We start from the raw sequence: 21778 nt of genomic DNA, 5'->3' as shown, positions 1-21778 counted from the left end.
TGTTCTATTTTATTCTGATCTAGCATATCCTTGAGTAACAACTACCACAATCAGAATATACAGCATTTCTGTTTTATAGGCAAGAAAAGTGAGGCTTGGAAAGCTTAAATAACATGTCACTATTGCAGAGCTACCCAACGGCCCCTCAGACTAGAACCCATTTCCACCTGTCCCCAAAGCCCGTAAGACCTGTGTTCTTCCTGCCAGACCACCTTCTCAAGGTCAGGTAAGAATTTGGTAAAAGTTCAACTCTCTTGACTTCTAAGTTCCTACCTAAAGTTCTTAGGCCTCACTGACCTTTTAGAAAACCCCAAAAGAGGAGTCTACCTCCCTGGGAAATTTCAGATTATGATGGGCATATTTTTAGAGTATGCATCTTTTTTAACAACACAAGCAATGGTAATAGCTGCTCCTTGCTTGGACGAGTTATTTCAAACTAGGCCAAGGGCTAATCAAATACCTGATAGATGAACTCATCAATGATATCCCAGAGCCATTGGTTGGGTAGTTCAAGGGGAGCAGGACCATCAGCATCTGTGCAGATCACAGAAAAGTCAGACCCACTTAGTAAGGCTGCAGACACATTTTATAATTTCTCTCTTAAAAAGACTGTGAATCACAAGGTATCGCCCCCTCCCCACCTGCATGTTAAATCCTGCTAAAAGGAGCTGGAGGCCAATACTACACCTCATCATACCCTCTCCCACTTGGCCAAACCCTACACTCACTAAGGATGTAGTTGAAGAGATTGCAGTAGTTATAATAGGATTCAAACCTCTGCTCCAAGGAAGGTCCCCCCTGTAAAGAGAGCAGAGACATTAGAACATAGATAATTTAAATGTGCTACTCATGGCCTACCATGATGGCTAAAAACAAATATAAGAGAATTGTTGTGTACTCTTAGTATGCAAAGAGCACTGAAGTGAGAGGGAAGACAGTTAAGTGCTATAGCAGTTCAAAGGGGCACTGAACAGCAGACCACAATGGTCAGGTTTTATGGCAATAACCTTAACCAAACGTTAGGAAACAGACAAGCAGATCTGCCAAAGCAGAGAAAAGGTGTTTCAGCAAAAACAATACTAACAAAGGTAAAGCAATAAAACTGTGAGGCTTGAAGGTTGGAGAGTAAGAGGAGACAATGCTACACTGGGCTACACTGAACTACACCAGGCCAGGAACAAAGAGGTCTTTAAGTTCCAAATGAAAATCTAGGCCAGGGGTCAGCAAATCCATCACCTGTTTTTCTTAAAGAAAATACTTTTTTTTTTTTTGTATTTTTCTGAAGTTGGAAACGGGGAGGCAGTCAGACAGACTCCCGCATGCCCACCAGGGGGCGATGCTCTGCCCATCTGGGGCAATGCTCTGTTGCAACCAGAGCCATTCTAGCGCCTGAGGCGGAGGCCACAGAGCCATCCTCAGCGCCCCGGCAAAAAGATGGCCTGGGTGCTGAGGATGGCTCTGTGGCCTCTGCCCCGGGTGCTAGAGTGGCTCTGGTCGCCACAGAGTGATGCCCCGGATGGGCAGAGAATCGCCCCCTGGTGGGCATGCCGGGTGGATCCCGGTCGGGCGCATGTGGGAGTCTGTCTGACTGCCCCCCCCCCCCGTTTCCAGCTTCAGAAAAATACAAAAAAAAAAAAAGAAAGGGAGGGAGAAGGGGAGAGAGAAATACTGATTTGTTGTTCCGCTTATTTTATTTATTTATTTATTTTTTTACAGAGGCAGAGATAGACAGGGACAGACAGACAGGAACGGAGAGAGATGAGAAGCATCAATCATCAGTTTCTCGTTGCGCGTTGCGACTTCTTAGTTGTTCATTGATTGCTTTCTCACATGTGCCTTGACCGTGGGCCTTCAGCAGACCGAGTAACCCCCTGCTGGAGCCAGCGACCTTGGATCCAAGCTGGTGAGCTCTTTGCTCAAGCCAGATGAGCCTGCGCTCAAGCTGGCGACCTCGGGGTCTCGAACCTGGGTCCTTCCGCATCCCAGTCCGATGCTCTATCCACTGCGCCACCACCTGGTCAGGCTTGTTCCACTTATTTATGAGTTCATTAGTTCATTCTTTTATGTGCCCTGACCGGGAATTGAACCAGCAACTTTGCTTAATTGGAACAATGCTCTAACCAATTGAGTACCCAGCCAGGGCTTGTAAATAAAGTTTTATTGAAACACAGCCATGACCACTTATTGTCTACTGCTGCTAGAAAGGAATAGTTGAACAAATTCAACAGAAACAGGCCCTGGCCGGATGGCTCAGTGGTAGAGTGTCGGCCTGGCGTGCAGGAGTCCTGGGTTCGATTCCCGGCCAGAACACACAGGAGAAGCGCCCATCTGCTTCTCCACCCCTCCCCCTCTCCTTCCTCTCTGTCTCTCTCTTCCCCTCCTGCAGCCAAGGCTCCATTGGAGCAAAGTTGGCCCAGGCGCTGGGGATGGCTCTATGGCCTCTGCCTCAGGCACTAGAATGGCTCTGGTTGCAACAGAGCAACGCCCTGATGGGCAGAGCATTACCCCCTGGTGGGCATGCTGGGTGAATCCCAGTTGGGCACATGTGGGAGTCTGTCTGACTGCCTCCCCGTTTCCAACTTCAGAAAAATACACACACACACACACAAAAAAAAAATCAACAGAAACCATTATGGCCCTTAAAGTCCAAAATACTACCTGGCATTTTTCATAGAAGTTGCTGACCCCCAATCTAGACTTTATGTTGCAAGCATCTGAGAACCACTTAAGGTTTCTGAGCTGGGGAACATGACAAATGATGCATTTATAATGGAGTAGAAAGAACACTGTCTTGCGGTCTTAGCCCTACTGTTTATTAACTGTAGTGTTCCGAAAAGATGTTTCATTTTTTTTAACAATAAATGCTCTTTCAATGAAAAACCAGTCCTGGCCAACTGGCTCAGTGGATAGAGTGACAGCCCAGAGAATGAATGTTCCAAGTTTGAGTCCTAGTCAGGGCACATAGGAGAGGTGACTATCTGCTTCTCTCCCCGTCCCTTTCCTCCTTCCCTTTCTCTTCTCCTCCTGCAGCCAGTGGCTTAGTTGGTTCGAGTGTGGGCCCTTGGTGCTGAGGACAGCTTGGCTGATTTGAGCACTGGCGCCAGACAGGGGTTGCTTGGTGGATCCCAGTCAGGGTGCATATGGAATCTGTCTATCTTCCCTCCACTCACTTAAAAGGAAAAGATAAACTTCCATCTAGGGTTTAAAACTGGTCATGTATGTGAAAGTACCTCATTTGGTACCTAACAAAGAGGTTATGGGGCCAATAAACTTCTACTGAAACTTCATCTATAAACCAGAGAGAAAATTAGAGGTGGTAAAACCAGCTATACCAGTGTTTTTCAACCACCAGTCCACAGACCATGTAGGTCTGTGGAAGAAGTAACCACTCTGATGTTGTATGAACACTAAGCTATATACTATGCATTCTGATGCCACTGTCTTCTACAGGTTGGCTATATTCTCAGCCTATTCCATAAGTACCTGACCCACAGCACCAATGGTAGGAGGGATTCTTGACCTTCTCTCAGATAAGGTACTCAGAGATCTCACTGGGATGCCAGAAAGACAGGGCGCTATGTATTTCTTTGGGAACAAGAACTCCAGTTCCTACCACTGATGGCGGCTCCTGCAAAGGCAGGAGTCTAGTTAGATCGAGTGGTTCTCAGGGATGAGAGGTGAGGAACTGTGAGTAACTGGGACCTCCTTGGGTGGAAACATTCTAAGGAGATTATAGTGCCAGTTTCCTTCATTTATAACACCCATACACATGCTCCAATAATTAACATATCCTCAGGGATTGGGCACTGGATTAGAGCAGTGAACAAGACAAACTCTAGGCTCTGGTGGAGCTTACCCTTCAGTGGCTAAAACAAAGAAAAACTAAATAAACAATTTACAAAATGTCAGCTAGTGATACGTGCTCTAAAAGGCCACCGAGTATGAGAAGATGCCCAGGGAAAGTTGCAGGAAATGAGACTGGCTAGTGAGGGGCCAGTTCAAGCAGGAGGCTAAGACTTGGGATTTTATTTTAAGTATGATGGGAAGTCATGGTAGGCTTTAGGAGAGGAGTAATTTGATGAAACTACAATTCAAAAGGGTCGTGCTGATTTAGGCTGAGAATAAATTTAAGTGAGCTAGAGTAGAAACTGACAGCTGCTGAGCAGCTACACAGTAGTTCAACTATGAGATGAGAAAGCCTTGAACTAGGGCAGTGGTGGCAGAAAGAAGTAGTTGGTTTCAGGAAGTATGCTGAAGGTACAGTAAAACAGAATTTGCTGCAAAGTTGATGTCAAATGAGAGAAAAGTCAAGAATGATACCAAGGTGTTCAGTCCAAGTAACTGGGAAAATGGTACTATCATTTATTGAGATAATGAACATGTGACAAACAGGTTTAGAGAGAAAATAAGAGTTCAATTTTGGGTGTTTTAAACTTAAGATGACAATCAGCCAAGTGGAGGTGTTGAGCAGGTGAATAAACGAGTCTGGATCTGAAGAGACTGCAGCTTAAGATAGAGATTTTTAAGTCACTGGTGTATATAAATAGTGTAGACAGTATTTATAAAGAACCTTCAGGCATTCTAAAATTTAGAAATCGGAAAGAATAAAATAAGGACCCAAAGGTGAGATAGTGTGGTAAAAAGGACACTTGTGTCACAGTAACACAGGTCTGGGTTTAAGTTTTGTAATTTAACTAGGACTTTGAGTAAAGCTCCCCCTTTGCACCTGTTTGCCTACTCAGCAGGAGACATGAAGATGTGTGCCAGGTGCCCAGCACTGTGCCTGGCAAACCTGACAGTATAATTTACATTTTAGAGGGAAGGAGGTTCAGTGGCAATGCGCTGAAGGGGAAAAGCAAAGGCAGCAGAGACAGCACAGGTGCTTGGAACACACTTAGGACGGCAGCCTGCAACCCAGTGCATGGTGATGACTGCCCAGCAAGAACCGGGGATGGAGAAATTGAAAAGGATATATAGACCAGGCAATATTATTGGTTGTCTGCAACAGAAATTCAGCTTTCTGGGCTCAATCACCCCACTGCTATTTCTTAAAAGAAAAATGCCAACCAGTCTTGGACAATGAACCAGTATCAAGTAGTGACTGTGTTCCGAGGACAAAATGGTCGAGTTTAAAAAACTGCCAGCAACATTTAGATACTCACACTGACTTTGGCATAAATATGCCTGTAGTATAATTCTTTGTACAAAATCAGGAAGACAGCATCTGAAAGAGATGGCAGTGGCAGACAATGCTTTAATAATCCACAAGTAGGGTCTTCTGGCAGTTTTAGCCCCTTGGGGGCAGTAACCTGACTTCAATGACTAAACAAGAGCTAAACTCTAACACATATAAGAACACATTCAACAAGAAAATCTGTTTAGCCTGACCAGGTGGTAACGCAGTGGATAGAGCATTGGACTGGGATGCAGAGGACCCAGGTTTGAGACCTTGAGGTCGCCAGCTTGAGCGCAGGCTCATCTGGTTTGAGCAAAAGCTCACCAGCTTGAACCCAAGGTCGCTGGCTCGAGCAAGGGGTTACTCGGTTTGCTGAAGACCCACGGTCAAGGCACATATGAGAAAGCAATCAATGAACAACTAAGGTGTTGCAACGCGCAACGAAAAACTAATGATTGATGCTTCTCATCTCTCCGTTCCTGTCTGTCTGTCCCTGTCTATCCCTCTCTCTGACGCTCTCTCTGTCTCTGTAAAGAAATAAAAAAAAGAAAATCTGTTTATCAAGGGAAAGACTAGACTTCAAATGGTGAGCACGTACTAGACTATACAGATATTGTATTATAAAGCTGTTCACCTGGCCTGACCTGTGGTGGTACAGTGGATAAAGCATTAACCTGGAACACTGAGGTCGCCAGTCTGAAACCCTGGGTTTGTCCCGTCAAGGAACATACAAGAAGCAACTACTAGGAGTTGATACTTCCAGCTCCTACTCATCCCCAATTTCTCCTCCCCTCTTAAAAAAAAAAAAAAAAAAAAAAACCCAATAAATAAAATCTTTAAAAAAAAATTATTTTAAATAAAAGTTGTTTAAAAAAAAAAAAAAGTTGTTTGCCTGAAATTTGTCATTAACCAATGTTACTCCAATAAATTTAATTAATAAAGAAAAATTCGGCCCTTGCCGGCTTGCTAGGTGGACAGCGCGCTGGCCCCGCATATGGAAATCTTGGGTTCAATTCCCCATCAGGGCAAGAGAAGCTTCTGATTCTCTTCTCCTTATCCCTCTTCTCTACCTCTTCCCCTCACAGCCAGTGGCCAACTGGTTCAAATGTTGGCTCCTGGCGCTGAGGACAGCTTGGTTGGTCTGAGCCTCAGCCTCAGGAGCTAAAAACTGCTCAGTTGATTCAAGAATCCACCTGAGACGAGGGTTGTTGGGTGGATTCCAGTCAGGGCACATGTGAGAGTCTGTCTATCTCTCGTCCTCTCACTTAAAAATATATAATAATAAAAGAAAAAAAAATTATTTTATTTTACCTTATCAACCTCATCTAATCCAGGCCCATTTCTGTTCACGACTTAGAGACTTTTGCCATATAGTTGCTTATATAAACCAGCACATAAGTAAATGGTAACAGCTCCATGAAAACCAATATAATGCTACCTATCAAAATTGCAAGTACATGGGTATCATTGACTTAGGTGGACCTTGGATGGCATATGGGAACCTAGATTTCAGGAGGGTTCCCACTACCTTGATAAGGCGCTCTTTCTGCTGTGCCTAAACTGTGCCAACAATAAGGTTTATTCTGAACACCTACTCTTCCTTCTAGGAGTCTGGAATTTTAGTAGATGCTGGGCAGAGTGTGTGCCACACGACTGAGCCCCAGTAAAATTCCTGGACACCAAGTCTGTAATAAGCTCCACTGGCAGACAACTTCTCACACATGTTGTTACAATTCCCAGCTTGAGGAGTTAGGTTTTAATTTTTGATTTTAGAGAGAGGAAAGGGAGGGAAAGGCAGTGTGGGAGAAGCAGGCTTAAGCATCAAATCCCTATGTGCCTTGACCAGGCAAGCCCAGGGTTTCGAACTGGTAACCTCAATATTCCAGGTCAACACTTTATCCACTGTGCCACCACAGGCCAACTCCTAATGTTCTTAATATACACAATATTATGTTCTTTATAAGCAAACAGGCTCTATATTAAACAGAGCATAAGGTCTGGGCAACAAAGAAATAACATTTATTTCAGAATGAGTTCTAAACTTGTATAATAGCGATTGATGATACTAATAAAGTATTCAAAAAAAAGTTAGGTATAAAAAAATGCAAGATATATACACTGAAAACTACAAAACTTTGCGAAAAGAAATTAAGACCTCAATAGATGGAAAGACATCCTGTGTCCATGGACTAGAGGACTTAATAAAAATGGCAATACTCCCCTAAATTGGTCTTCAAATTCAAGCTAATCCCTATCCAAATCCCAGCTGGATTTTTTACAGAAATTGATAATCTGATCCTAAAATTCATATGGAAACCCAAGAAACTCAGAAGAATCAAAACAATCTTAAAAGAGAACAACTCGCCTGACCAGGCGGTGGCGCAGTGGATAGAGCGTCGGACTGGGATGCAGAAGACCCAGGTTCGAGACCCCGAGGTCGCCAGCTTGAGTGTGGGCTCATCTGGCTTGAGCAAAGCCCACCAGCTTGAACCCAAGGTCGCTGGCTCCAGCAAGGGGTTACTCAGTCTGCTGAAGGCCCGCGGTCAAGGCACATATGAGAAAGCAATTAATGAACAACTAAGGTGTTGCAACGCGCAATGAAAAACTAATGATTGATGCTTCTCATCTCTCTCCGTTCCTGCCTGTCCCTGTCTATCCCTCTCTCTGACTCACTCTCTGTCTCTGTAAAAAATAAATAAATAAATAAAAAGAGAACAACTCACTACAAAGTTACAGTAGTAGTGTAGTAAGCCTAAGGTAGTAAGTGTAGTAAGTCAAGACAGTGTAGTAAGCCTAAGGATAGGTATGTAGAACAATAAAATCAAATTCCAAGTCCAGAAACAAACCCTTACAACATTTACATGATAACCAATTTCAACAACCATGCCAAGAGAATTCAGTGGGGAAAGATTGGTCTTTCCAAAATTGGTGCAGGAACAGTTATATACCACACTCAGAAGAATGAAGCTGGATCCTCCTAATTCACACTGTATATAAAAGACACCATTAAAAAGTGAAAGATAGGCCCTGGCTGGTTGGCTCAGCAGTAGAGCATTGGCCCGGAGTGTGGAAGTCCCGGGTTTAATTCCCAGCCGGGGCACACAGGAGAAGCACCCATCTGCTTCTCCACCCTTCCCCTTCTCCTTTCTATCTCTCTTTCCTTCCTGCAGCCAAGGCTCCATTGGAGCCAAGTTGGCCCTGGCACTGAGGACTGTTTCATGGCCTCTGCCTCAGCTGCTAGAATGGCTCTGGTTGTAGCAGCGCCCCCTGGTGGGCACGCCTGGTGGAAGTCTGTCTACCCCTTCACCCCCCACCCCTGCTTCTCACTTTGAAAAATACAAAAAAAAAAGAAAAAGTGAAAGGTAAAAGGAGGCTGGAGAGCCAATCCCCAAGTCATTGTAATGACCCCAAAATTATAGCAGGAAATGGAAACAAGTCAAGACAAAGATCTCAACTTCAGTTTTCACCAATTGTGAGAGATCTCTGTCCTCCTCCTTTATTTAGCCTTCATTCAACAAGCTATTTACTAAGGGTCTACCATGTACCAAGCCCTGGTACATGGAAATAAATGGTGAGCAACAGACACAGATTATCCTGAGCTTCTAATGACCCCCAGCACACAGGACAAAGAGCTCTCACCTACCGTTGCCAACCTGTGGAGCAATGGCTTCAGCCTCAGGCCAAGGTGTATTCTTGAAGAATCTTTCTGTCAGCTTCGTCCAGCTGAAAACCAAGCAGAATAATTCTAGAACTCAAAAACAAAAATGATCTGAGAGAGAGACAATCCTTACATTTTACAGATAAGTACCTAGGTTCAAAAAGGGGAAGATGTTACAGAAATAGAGCCAGGGCCAGAGCTTTCCAAGTCTACAACTTTCCTACAACCCAATACTGTTCCTTAAACCTCTTTCTCAATACAGTCAAACTCTCCTTCTATATGAGTTAGGCACCCACCACGCTCTTTAGGATCATCTCTGCCTCTGCATCATAAATTCTGGCTGCTTGCTAGTCCCTGATTTGAGAACTACTTTTCAGATATTCCTACCCACTCCCTTAGCAATACTATGTCCACTTCCTGAAGCGCTGTGCCCACCCCTCCAAACATGGAACCAAATCAATTTGTTGAAGTCTGATGCCACAACTGACCTAGAGCATCCGACAATACACACTGCTGTCCAAGATGCTTCACAGCCCTACAAGAGGTTTCTGTTCACTTTTCCTCCTGACCCTTTTCAGCCGCTACCTCCACTTTCCCTGACTCTCAAGCCCCACCTCTCTCTCTTCCACTCAGTTCAGCACACAAACACACTCAAGTCCCCGCAGCAACCAATGAGTACTTAACTGAGTGGAATGATGAGTTGATGCTTCTTTCTCTCCTCCTTCCTCTCTTTCCAATCAATGGAAAAATTCAAACACTCACACACACACACAGCAAAATGGAAAAGTGTCTCAATAATCCCGTAAGTCCTCTACACTTAAAAATTCCCCTTTCCGCCCGACCAGGTGGTGGCACAGTAGATAGAGCATCAGACTGGGATGCAGAGGACCCAGGTTCAAAACCCCGAGGTCGCCAGCTTGAGCACGGGCTCATCTGGTTTGAGCAAAAGCCCACCGGCTTGAACCCAAGGTCGCTGGCTCCAGCAAGGGGTTACTCGGTCTGCTGAAGGCCCATGGTCAAGGCTCATATGAGAAAGCAATCAATGAACAACTAAGGTGTTGCAACGCGCAGTGAAAAACTAATGATTGATGCCTCTCATCTCTCTCCGTTCCTGTCTGTCTGTCCCTGTTTATCCCTCTCTCTGATTCACTGTCTCTGTAAAAAATAAACAAATAAAATTTAAAAATTCCCCTTTCCTACCACTATTTCTTACCCCACTGTTATCTGGCTCCTGCCTCCACCACTGCACTGAAACTGACTGCTAAGGTTACCAAATACCAAGTTCAACTGGTTCCTTTCTCATCTCAATCTCGCTCAAGTAAAGAACAGATCTGTTAATCATTCCTTGCTTCAGTCTCCCCTCTCTTTGGTTCCTGTGACACTTCTTTTCTTTTTCCTTTGCAGTATTTTACTTTTCATTTACTTAGAAATTAAATTTAATGGGGTGAGTGTGGCCTGTGGTGGCACAGTGGTTAAAGTGCCAATCTGGAATGCTGAGGTCACTGTGCTTGCCCAGTCAAGGCACATACGACAAGCAATCAATGAACAACTGGAGTGAAGCAACTATCAATTGATACTTCTCACTCTCCCCTCCCTCACTCTCTGTAAAATCAATAAATAAAATCTTAAAAAAAATTAATGGGGTGACATTCATCAGGAAGGGTACACAGGTTTCAGGTGAGCATCTCTATAGCATCTGAACTGTTGATTGTGTTGTGTGCCCATTACTCAAAGATCATTTTCCATCACGGTATATGTCCCCACCTCGTAACCACTTCAGTTTTATCTGTGTTCATGAGTTTTGTTTTTGTTTTATTAAATATTTTATTTATTGACTTGAGAGAGAGAGACAGAGAGAGAGAGAGGAGGAGAGCAGGAAGCATCAACTCGTAGTAGTTGCTTCTTACATAGGACATGACTGGGCAAGCCCGAGGTTTTGAATCGGTGACCTCAGTATTCCAGGTTGACACTTCATCATCTGCGCCACCACAGGTCAGGCCATGACTCTCAGTTTTATATCCCGCCTATGTGGGGTATATACTTGTCCCTCTTTATTCCCCTTCCCCTACTTCTTTCAATTTACTATCTACTTTGCTAACACTTCTCTGCTCACTATCTAGTTTTCTTTCTGCTGTTTCCTTTGCTACTTCCTTTTTCTATTTTTTTAAAAAGATTTTATTTATTGATTTTACAGAGAGAAGGGGGGTGACAAGTAGTTGCTTCATTCTAGCTGTTCACTGCTTCCTTGTTATACGTGCCTTGACCGGGCAAGCCCAGGGTTTCAAACAGGCAATCTCAACGTTCCAGGTCGGTGCTTTACCCACTGCACCACCACAGGCCAGGTAGCTGTTTCCTCTTTGCCCACACCAACAAAAACATATTTCCCGAGGTGCCAGCCACTCTTCTCACTATGCATTCTCCTAGGGCAGTGGTTCTCAAACTTTTTGAAGTCGGGGCACATTTAAAATCCTACAAACAGGCCCTGGCCAGTTGGCTCAGTGGTAGATCGTCGGCCTGGCATGCAGAAGTCCAGGGTTCGATTCCCGACCAGGGCACACAGGAGAAGCGCCCATCTGCTTCTCCACCCCTCCCCCTCTCCTTCCTCTCTGTCTCTCTCTTCCCCTCCCGCAGCAAGGCTCCATTGGAGCAAAGATGGCCTGGACGCTGGGGATGGCTCCTTGGCCTCTGCCCCAGGCGCTAGAGTGGCTCTGGTCGCAACAGAGCGAAGCCCCGGAGGGGCAAAGCATCGCCCCCTGGTGGGCAGAGCGTAGCCCCTGGTGGGCGTGCCGGGTGGATTCCGGTTGGGTGCATGCGGGAGTCTGTCTGACTGTCTCTCCCCGTTTCCAGCTTCAGAAAAATAAAAAATAAAATAAAATAAAAATCCTACAAATAATTGTAGGCGCACTGTTTACAAATTTCTGAGAAATATGCTATAATAATTAAGTCAAATATTAAAGAAAAAAATATAAAGTCCAAGCATCCTTTTATGGTAATTACATGAAATAAATACGACAAAATTAAATTTATTCTGACATTAAAAAACACGTTTGTTACATTTTTTGAGTTATGCTTTTTAGAATTAGTAAAAAAGAGGGGTTAAAAAATTTGAAAATGACGCCTGACCAGGCGGTGGCGCTGTGGATAGAGCATCAGACTGGGATCCGGAAGACCCAGGTTCGAGACCCTGAGGTCACCAGCTTGAGTGCAGGCTCATCTGGTTTGAGCAAAAAGCTCACCAGCTTGGACCCATGGTCACTGGCTTGAGCAAGGGGACACTCGGTCTGCTGAAGGCCCGCGGTCAAGGCACATGTGAGAAAGCAATCAATGAACTAAGGTGTCGCAATGTTCAACGAAAAACTAATGATTGATGATTCTCATCTCTCCGTTCCTGTCTGTCTGTCCCTGTCTATCCCTCTCTCTGACTCTCTGTCTCTGCTAAAAAAAAAAAAAGAAAAAAGATGTGGGCCTGATCTCTGGTGGCACAGTGGATGAAGCGTCTACCTGGGAACACTGAGGTCACCGGTTCAAAACCCTGCACTTGTCTGGTCAAGGCACATATGGGAGTTGATGCTTCCAGTTCCTCCCCCCTTTCTCTCTCTCTTCTCTCTAAAATGAATTAAAAAAATTAAATATATATATATATATATAAAAATGACAAAAAAGTTATCTTTTCATATACATAGATACATTCTTAGTAAGATTTAGTAAATTGAGCAGGTCTCGGCACGAATGTGTTAAGTTTTTCCATTCTTGTGTTTATGAGAAACATAAGCCTGATGTGTCCTAGCGATTTCTTCAATGTTTGGGCATATATTTGAAAGGCAAACTCTCATTTCCTCGTCAATACATTAAAGAATTCCTCTCTTTTTATTCTTAACTGTGTTGAGTGCAGAAACCCCCCCCCCCCCATACATATCACCTTAACTTTACACCAAAGGATAGAAGAAACTTGCTTCCAGTCTTTCAAGGGAACATGGGGGGTAGTGTAAACAATCCAGCACCACAACTTAACAGCCTTTTGCAACCTAATCAGGCAAGTGAGCTGGGGGGTTGGGCAGACTGTCAGCTTACAGCCAATTCCCCACACTTCTGTCCCCCAAAAATCTAAACTTCAAAAACCCTGTTGGTTTTTTGGTCCCCAACAGGCACATATTTCTCTGGAATACCATAGGGTACACCTGGAAATCTTCTAGGGTGGACCAGTGCGCCCTGGCACACACTTTGAGAACCACTTTCCTAGGGGAATACCTACCACATGCTTGGCTAAACTACTATCTATATCTGCCTGTACTGTTCAGTACAGTAGCTATTGGCCACATGTGACTAAACAACTGAATTTTTAATTTTAATTTAAATTAAAAAATATTGCCTGACCAGGTGGTGGCGCAGTAGATAGAGCGTCAGACTGGGATGCAGAGTACCCAGGTTCGAGACCCCGAGGTTGCCAGCTTGAATACTGGCTCATCTGGTTTGAGGAAAAGCCCACCAGCTTGAACCCAAGGTCGCTGGCTCCAGCAAGGGGTTACTCGGTCTGCTGAAGGCCCGCAGTCAAGGCACATATGAGAAAGCAATCAATGAACAACTAAGGTGTTGCAACGCGCAATGAAAAACTAATGATTGATGCTTCTCATCTCCCTTCGTTCCTGTCTGTCTGTCCCTGTCTATCCCTCTCTCTGACTCACTCTCTGTCTCTATAAAAAAAAAAAAGATCTGTTATAATCCAACTTTAAAAAAAAAAAAATTTAACTCAGTTATTGGGACTTTCAAGTTTTAGAATATATTTTATATTTGGAACAATTTGGGTATGTGAATTTACTTCCCTAATTGTGAATATTATGAAATCTAGATAGGGATCAAGTATTTCTACAAACTGAGCAGTGATATAAGTGTAAAATAGGGGATTTAAAAGACTACAAAGAAAAAGTAAACTATCTTAACAATTTAATACTAATTAATGTAAAAATCTTTCAGATGTTAAATTAAATTAAATTACTAAAATTAACTTCACCTAATTCTTTTCATTTAATAAAAAATAAAAAAGTAGCTGATACATGAGGCTAGCATTGGACAGCACTGGTCTATACATTTCTACCAGAAAGACTAGGAAGATGAAGGAAATACAAGTCAGGGACTAACTGGTATTCACTGACCCAACAGGCACTTGGCTACTTGCTTTCTACCCATCCTTACAGAAATTGCTTAAATTCTATTTCCTTGGTGAAGTCTTGACTAACTATCCCAACCCTGACTGACCTGTCTCATCTCTAATGCCCATTACACAAGGGCAATCCCCATTACATTAGTGGTTTTTAGAAGAAACCAACCACTCAAAGCTCAGCTCACCCTATTGATTCTGAGTATAAATATAGTACAGCTTAAAAATTAGGCTCTGCAGCCTGACCAGGCGGTGGCGCAGTGGATAGCACGTCGGACTGCGATGCCAAGGACCCAGGTTCGAGACCCCGAAGTCGCCAGCTTGAGCGCAAGCTCATCTGGTTTGACCAAAAGCTCACTAGCTTGGACCTAAGGTTGCTGGCTTGAGCACGGGGTTACTTTGTCTACTGAAAGCCCACAGTCAAGGCACATGTGAGAAAGCAATCAATGAACAACTAAGGTGTCGCCATGCGCAACGAAAAACTAATGATTGATGCTTCTCATCTCTCCGTTCCTGTCTGTCCATCCCTCTCTTTGACTTTCTATGTAAAAAAAAAAAAAAAAATAGGCTCTGCAGTCTGATGGTGCAGATTCAAATCTCAGCGCCTCCACTTAGTTATGTGACCTACTTTTGTTTCCTCATCTGTAAAATGAGAAGAACACCTACTTCATGGGGTTACTGTGAAAGATAAATGAGTAAATACAGGAAAAGCACTCTAAACATTGCTTGATGTGTACTAACCATACATATTAATTGTTACTATATTATCTTTTAAAATTGATGAGTGAGACAGAGAGAAACAGGAATATAGAAAGAGAGGGAGGACAGAAATGAGAAGCATCAACTCACGGCTGCTCCAAGACCCTTTGCTCAAGCCAACGACCCCACACTCAAGCTGGCAAGCCCCACATTTAAGCCAACCAGCCCGCATTCAAGCTGGCAACCTCAGGGTTCCAGGTCAACACTCTATCCACTGTGCCACCACCAGTCAGGCTAACTGCTATTATAATGATTGATAGTGATGTTATTTTTGCCCTTGTACAAACTCTGGGAATAGAGTCCAACAATATAGCATGTCCTTAACCCGAAGGAATCACAGAAAGTATTCTCTTTATAGAAAAATGATTACATTGCACCCCCATTTTAGGGGTTACAACACTAAGCCAGACCTACCCAGAAAGAGATCATTTCAACTGGCAGCCCATACCTGTTCTCATAGATGTCTTGGATCTCATACACTTTCTGGTCAATGACATCGCTGGAGACACGACTTGCCTGTAGCTCATACACCTTCTGGTCTATCAAATCTGAGACGGTTTTGTGGAAATACTGGATGAAATTTTTGATCACTTCGGGGATCACCTGATAGGTCTGTTGTTCATACTGCCGTTCATAAGCCAGATCCTGCTTTGGATCTCCTAGAGGTTGGATGTAACAAATATTTTACAAAGTGTTTTCAAAGCCATATATGTGATATAACAAAAGGTCAAGACCATCTCCCAACTAAACTTAAACCTACAAAATCAGATAGACTATTCCCCTTTTAAATACTCCCGAAGGCACTCCCAATCCCATCACCCGGTTTCTTCAAAATATTTACCACTAAAGCTATTTATTATCTGTTTCTCCCACTAGAACCTAAAGTCTATGAGGGGAAGAACCTTGTCTGTCTTGTACCAGATGTACTTTCAGGACCTAGAAAAGTTGTATGTGTTGCAGGAAGGAGGAAAACTGTGAAAAGGCAGAATAAGTAGTCGGTACTTAGTATTATTTGAATGAATAAATTACTGCCATTTTCTACCTATATGACTTGGTACCAGTAACTGAACTTCTCTGTGCTCAGTTTTCTCATCTGCAAAATTGAGACAATATTAATTTGCACTTTCAAGAACTGTTGTAAGAACTAAGTGAAATACTTCATACAAAGTACCCAGAACAGCCTGATCAGGCAGTGGTGAAGTGGATAGAGCATTGGACTGGGACGCAAAGAACCTAGGTTTGAAATCCCAAGGTCGCCAGCTTGAGCATGGGCTCACCAGCTTGAGTGCAGGGTCGCTGGCTTGAGCGTGGGTCACTTGCTCTGCTGTAGCCTCCTCCCTACCCCGTCAAGGCACACGAGAAAGCAATCAATGACCAACAAAGGTGACACACAACGAAGAAATGATGCTTCTCATCTCTCTCCCTTCCTGTCTGTCTGTCCCTGTCTGCCCCTCCCTCTGTCACCAAAAAATAAAAATAAAAAAAAAGTACCCAGAATAATGCATAGCACTAAGTCGAGACAAGTCACTATTAACATTTCAGGAAATCTCAAAAACCTTGCAAAAAGATTTCATTTGGGATTGGTTTGAATCACTTTAATTTTTTACAAGATATTCTTGTTCAGCTAATAGTTTAACCAAAAAACAAACAAAAATCACAGCCAGAATAATACTTAAGAGGTTTTTGGGTAGATCATAAAAAAGGATTGGTTTATTAGGCTCTATGCCACCCTCCTGTTGAGAGCTAAAAATTGACTCCAACCCTAGACCATCAAGCAACAACAGGTTCTCGTTAGCGTCATCGCTGTTTCGAGACATTAATAAAGGGGCCAATCCCTGTAAGCACCCAGCTAAGGAGACAAACTCTTGGTCTTACCTGTGTGCATATCGTAGTCGCCTGGGTAAGCATAGGGATCATACGCAGCCTGTTTAACGAAAAAGAGAACAGTCACCAATTCGTGAATCCAAAACGCTCGTTCTAGGACTTATGTACCAAGCAGGGTACTAAGGATACAAAGTTGGATAAAACAGTCCCTGCCTTTGAGGAATTCATACGCCTCTGAAAAGAGAGAAAATAGACAATGACGATCCAACCTTACGGCGATTTAAGATAGAGCAAAGCAACAGAGACTGTGGGAGTCAACGGAGTTTAAACAAGACTGAGCCCAAACCTTAAGAAGAGTTGTTACAGAGCGCAGAACCCATAACCAGCCTCTGTTCCAGGGGACCGGACACGGGAAGTGGACGGGCAGAGACAAGCCTGATGAGGAGCCGAGAGAGGTAAGAGCCGCACGGGCAAAGCAGCAGGCCCGAGCTGGTCGCGGCCCGCGGGGGCTCCCAGAGACGGCGGAATACCGTCTCACCGCGGGGCCCAACACTCAGACAGCCCCGCCCCCATCGCGGAGCCGAGCACCCGCTTTAGGGCCAGGTTACCTCAGACTCGTAATCATCAGCCGGATAAGACATAGTTGCAAGGCTGTGAACACCGCCGGAGAAAGGAAGAGTTGCCTTCGCTTCTGTCGTGAGACCGGAAGTTCAACCCTGCAGAGGCCTGCAGGGAAACCGGAAGTCTTTCCAGGACCGCCGGCAATGTGAGACAGCCATGTTAGGAAAGGTAAAAACAACAAACGCTTACATTTTTCTTTCTTCATCAAATAAGCCAGGTGATTCTGAAGTACCTGAGTAAATTTAGACATAAGGACATGAAATAGTTTGGCATAATAAACAATGGGCAAAGAAACCCAGAGTAATGCCACACAAAAGATGGCTAACAGTTTCTTCGGGCCGGATTCTCGCGGGAAGGGAAATTCGATTCGAGAGGGCTTGATGTTGGATTTAGGTGTAAGTGGTTTGCCAGCGGCGACAAATGTCTGCAAACGTTCCGGCCTCAAAGGACTAAACTTAAAAAAAGAAGAAGAAAAAAAAGACAAACTTACTGGGTGTAAAAGTTGAGAGTTGGTCCCATGTAGTGAGAGGGCATTGAGAAAGGCGTCTCCCGACTTTGGAGGTTAAGGTTGGAACAGGCAAAAAGGAGGCCAGCTCTGCTGAGGCCCTAGGTGGGTCCTGGAACCCACACGTGCATCATTGAAATCGCAGGCTTTGGGTCTTGTCGGATTCCTGTAGTAGTGTGGTTTTGTGTCCTCGGGAAGCTGTGGAGTTAGGGACGGGGTTATAAAGCAACAGAAATCGGTATATGGTTTAAGCGCCTTAGCTCAATTCTCTGCCCATCCACAACACCTAGTAGAAATCTGGATTCCAGTGCCCTGCTTTCTCACTAATGTACATACAGTATTACTAGGAGCATAGTTCACCCTCCTTAGGCGCCAGCTTCCGCATTCTTTTTTTTTTTAATTTTTATTTATTTTTTATTCATTTTAGAGAGGAGAGAGAGAGGAGAGAGAGACAGGGGGAGGAGCTGAAAGCATCAACTCCCATATGTGCCCCGACCAGGCAAGCCCAGGGTTTCGAACCGGCATTTCCAGGTCCACGCTTCATCCACTGTGCCACCACAGGTCAGGCAGCTTCCGCATTCTTTTGTCACACAGGCCTCCTTGCTTTTCCCAGCGTGGCACACTCCCCCTGGGGGCTTTTGCTTTGACAACTACCTGGTCTAGATCCTAGAATGAAGTCCTCCTCCCTTAGAATTGCAGCGCCAGGCTTCAACTCCCTGCTCTGTGTTTTTATCCTGCATTCCTTCTTTGCAGTATCACCAAGCGGTGGTACCATCATGGAATTAAAGCTTAAGTTTTAGGGCCCCTATATTCCCCGGGACTCTTCCATGGCTCGAGGAGGGTTCCCAGCAATTTGCTTCCATGAGCCTATATTTTTGTAAAATTAAAAGTAATATTTTTAGGGCCCTGGCCGGTTAGCTCAGTGGTAGAGCGTCAGCCTGGCGTGCTGGAGTCCCGGGTTCGATTCCCGGCCAAGGCACACAGGAGAAGCGCCCATCTGCTTCTCCACCCCTCCCCCTCTCCTTCCTCTCTGTCTCTCTCTTCCCCTCCCGCAGCCAAGGCTCCATTGGAGCAAAGTTGGCCCGGGCGCTGAGGATGGCTCTGTGGCCTCCGCCTCAGGCACTAGAATGGCTCTGGTTGCAACAGAGTAACGCCCCAGATGGGCAGAGCATCGCCCCCTGGTGGGCATGCCGGGTGGATCCCGGTCAGGCGCATGCGGGAGTCTGTCTGACTGCCTCCCCGTTTCCAATTTCAGAAAAATACAAAAAAAAAAATTTGTGTCCAAAAGAAGTAGTATTTTTATTGCAATCACTTAAAACCACACTCTCTCTATTCTATTTCCCCTCCATAATACTTTCCCTTATTTAGTGGAGTTTGGGATCCAGCTAGAGGAAATCCAATTGGAAACATTTCAGTTTAGTAGAACCCATTTATGTGTACGGTTATTGCTGACCTTGAGTGTGTAAGATATACCTACTATCCACTATGATCAGTGTGTGTCCTCAATGGAAGGAATATTTAAGGTTAATCAAGGCACTGGAAAGCCTGAAATTACCTGAAATCTTACAGCTCATATAAGACAAAAATTTGATATGGGTTGCCCCAACTCTGACAAATCTCAAAACGTTCATGACATTACTAAAAAGGAATTAAGTCAGAAGTTTTCCTAAATTATGAATAATAAAATATAGGCCTGGCTCTGGCAGAGTAGATCAGTTGGTTGGAGTGCTGTCGTGACATGTTGAGGTTGCAGGTTCCTTCTGTGGTCAGGGCACATATAGGAATCAACCAATGGAAAAAAAGAATTAGTCTGATCAGGTGGTGGTGCAGTGGATAGAGTGTCGATCTGGCATGCTGAGGACCTAGATTCAAAACCCCTAGGTCGGCGCTGGCCGGTTGGCTCAGTAGTGGAGCATCGGCCTGGTGTGCAGGAGTCCCGGGTTTGATTCCTTATCAGGGCACACAGGAGAAGTGTCCATCTGCTTCTCCACCCCTCCCCCTCTCCTTCCTCTCTGTCTCTCTCTTCTCCTCCCACAGCCAAGGCTCCATTGGAGCAAAGTTGACCCAGGTGCTGAGGATGGCTCTGTGGGTTGCAACAGAGTGATGCCTGAGATGGGCAGGGCATTGCCCCCTGGTGGGCGTGCCGGGTGGATCCGGTTTGGGCGCATGCGGGAGTCTGTCTGACTGCCTCCCTGTTTCCAACTTCAGGGAAAAAAAAAAACAGAAAAAAAAAACCTAGGTCAATGGCTTGAGCATAGGCTCACCAGTTTGAGTGCGGGGTCACTGGCTTGAGTGTGGGATTATAGACATGACTCTGGTCTCTGGCTTGAGCCCAAAGGTTGCTGGCTTGAGCAAGGAGTCACTGGCTCAGCCGGAGCCCCTGGTTAAGGCACATATGAGAAAGCAATCAATGAACAACTAAGGTGCTGCAACTACGAGTTGAAGCCTCTCATCTCTCTCCCTGTCTAAAAAAAAAGAATCAACCAATTAATGCATGAATTGGTGGAACAACAAATCTCTCTCTGCCTTAAAAATAATCTATAAATAATTTTTTTTAAAGACCCACGGTTTTCAGTTTTGTTTTTTTTTAATTTTTTTTAAATTTTATTTATTCATTTTAGAGAGGAGAGAGAGGGGGAGAGAGAGAGACAGAGAGAGAGGAGAGAGAGAGAGGGGAGAGGAGCTGGAAGCATCAACTCCCATATGTGCCTTGACCAGGCAAGCCCAGGGTTTCGAACCGGTGACCTCGGCATTTCCAGGTCGACGCTTTATCCACTGCGCCACCACAGGTCAGGCAATAAATAATTTTTTTTAATTTAAGTAATAAAAAAATAGATCTAACATTTCAAAGCAGTGATTTTCAACCTTTTTCATCTCATGGCACACATATACTGATTACTAAACTTCTGAGGGACACCAAAAAATAACTTTTTGCTGATCTGACAAAAAAATTAGGTATAATTTTGATGCATTTACACCAGACAGCTATTGCTGTATTAGCTACTATCACTGTTTTATTTGATAAACTAAAGGAAAAGAGGTCTGTACCCCTGATGAAATAATCAGGTATTGCATATTTTAAAAATTCTTACAGTGCACTGGTTGAAAGTTCCTTGCTAGAGGAAAGACAAGTTATCTTAACATTCTCATTATGGAAACAATGACACAAAATGATTGTTATAAAAAGAGGCTATTGCCCTGGCCATATAGCTCAGTTGGTTAGAGAGTCATCCCAAAGCATGGAGGTTGCTGGTTCGATCCCTGGTCAGGGCACATACAGGAAAGGATCTATGTTACTGTCTCTGTCTCCTCTCCCTTCCTCTCTCACTAAAATCAATAAATAAAAAATTTTAAAACAGAAACGGTCAAAGTATATTCAGGCTAAAATAGAAAAAATATTATGGAGGTTTAAGAAAACTAACAAATATGTTTCTTTTCTAGCTTTTGTGATTATGCTATTTCTCAGCTTTTCTAAATTGCAAATTGCAATTTGTAATTGCATGGTTTCTCCCATGACTTGTGTTGTAATTCCTTGTTCTAAATATTCTCTTGTTCTACCTGGCCATGGCCAGGTAGCTCAGTTGGTTAGAGTTTCCTCCTTATATGCCAAGGTTCAAGGTTGCAGGTTTGATCCCTGGTCAGGGCACATACAAGAATAAACCAATGAATGCATAAATAGAACAACAAATCAATGTTGATGTTTCTCTCTCTCTCTCCCCCATCTCTCCCTCTAAAATCAATCAATAAAAAGAAATTTTAAAGGCAACCAAAAGACTAACAAACTTTTTAAAAAATAAATATTCTCTTTCCTATCAAATTTCAATTTTGAAATTTTCTAGTCTGTATTCTTTACATAAGCTTCAGTTACCAGAAACTTGAATCCCTTGTTTATAACCATGTAACATACATTTTATTTACTTGTGACTTTCTACCTCTCCCAGAATGCACACTCTAACTTAGAGAATTGTAAAGTCTCTGAGAGGACCTTCCTCACTGGGTACTCTTTCTCCCTTTCATTTGTTGATTCCTCCTATCTCTCTAACCACTATATACCAGTAGTAGACTGCTCCTTTACTCTGG

At 44.0% G+C, this 21778-nt stretch overlaps 1 protein-coding gene across 1 annotated transcript in view; it reads right to left on the bottom strand.

Annotated features, from left to right (window-relative positions):
• The window catches only part of EIF3L (eukaryotic translation initiation factor 3 subunit L), a 30465-nt gene extending 13158 nt beyond the window's left edge, over positions 1-17307 (bottom strand). The window contains exons 1-7 of the mRNA XM_066358364.1: positions 17181-17307; positions 16624-16672; positions 15197-15407; positions 8820-8899; positions 5163-5224; positions 729-798; positions 461-534 (exon numbers count right to left, since the gene is read on the bottom strand). Of these exons, the coding sequence (XP_066214461.1) occupies positions 461-534; positions 729-798; positions 5163-5224; positions 8820-8899; positions 15197-15407; positions 16624-16672; positions 17181-17213 (579 nt within the window). The 5' untranslated portion in view covers positions 17214-17307. The remainder of the gene's footprint in view (positions 1-460; positions 535-728; positions 799-5162; positions 5225-8819; positions 8900-15196; positions 15408-16623; positions 16673-17180) is intronic.
• Between the last annotated feature and the right edge of the window lie 4471 nt (positions 17308-21778).

This window comes from Saccopteryx leptura, chromosome 1 (assembly GCF_036850995.1).
Source record: "Saccopteryx leptura isolate mSacLep1 chromosome 1, mSacLep1_pri_phased_curated, whole genome shotgun sequence".
Lineage (NCBI taxonomy): Eukaryota > Metazoa > Chordata > Mammalia > Chiroptera > Emballonuridae > Saccopteryx > Saccopteryx leptura.
The sequence above is the reverse complement of the archived record's forward strand: the minus strand, read 5'-3'. Positions and strand labels throughout refer to the sequence as shown.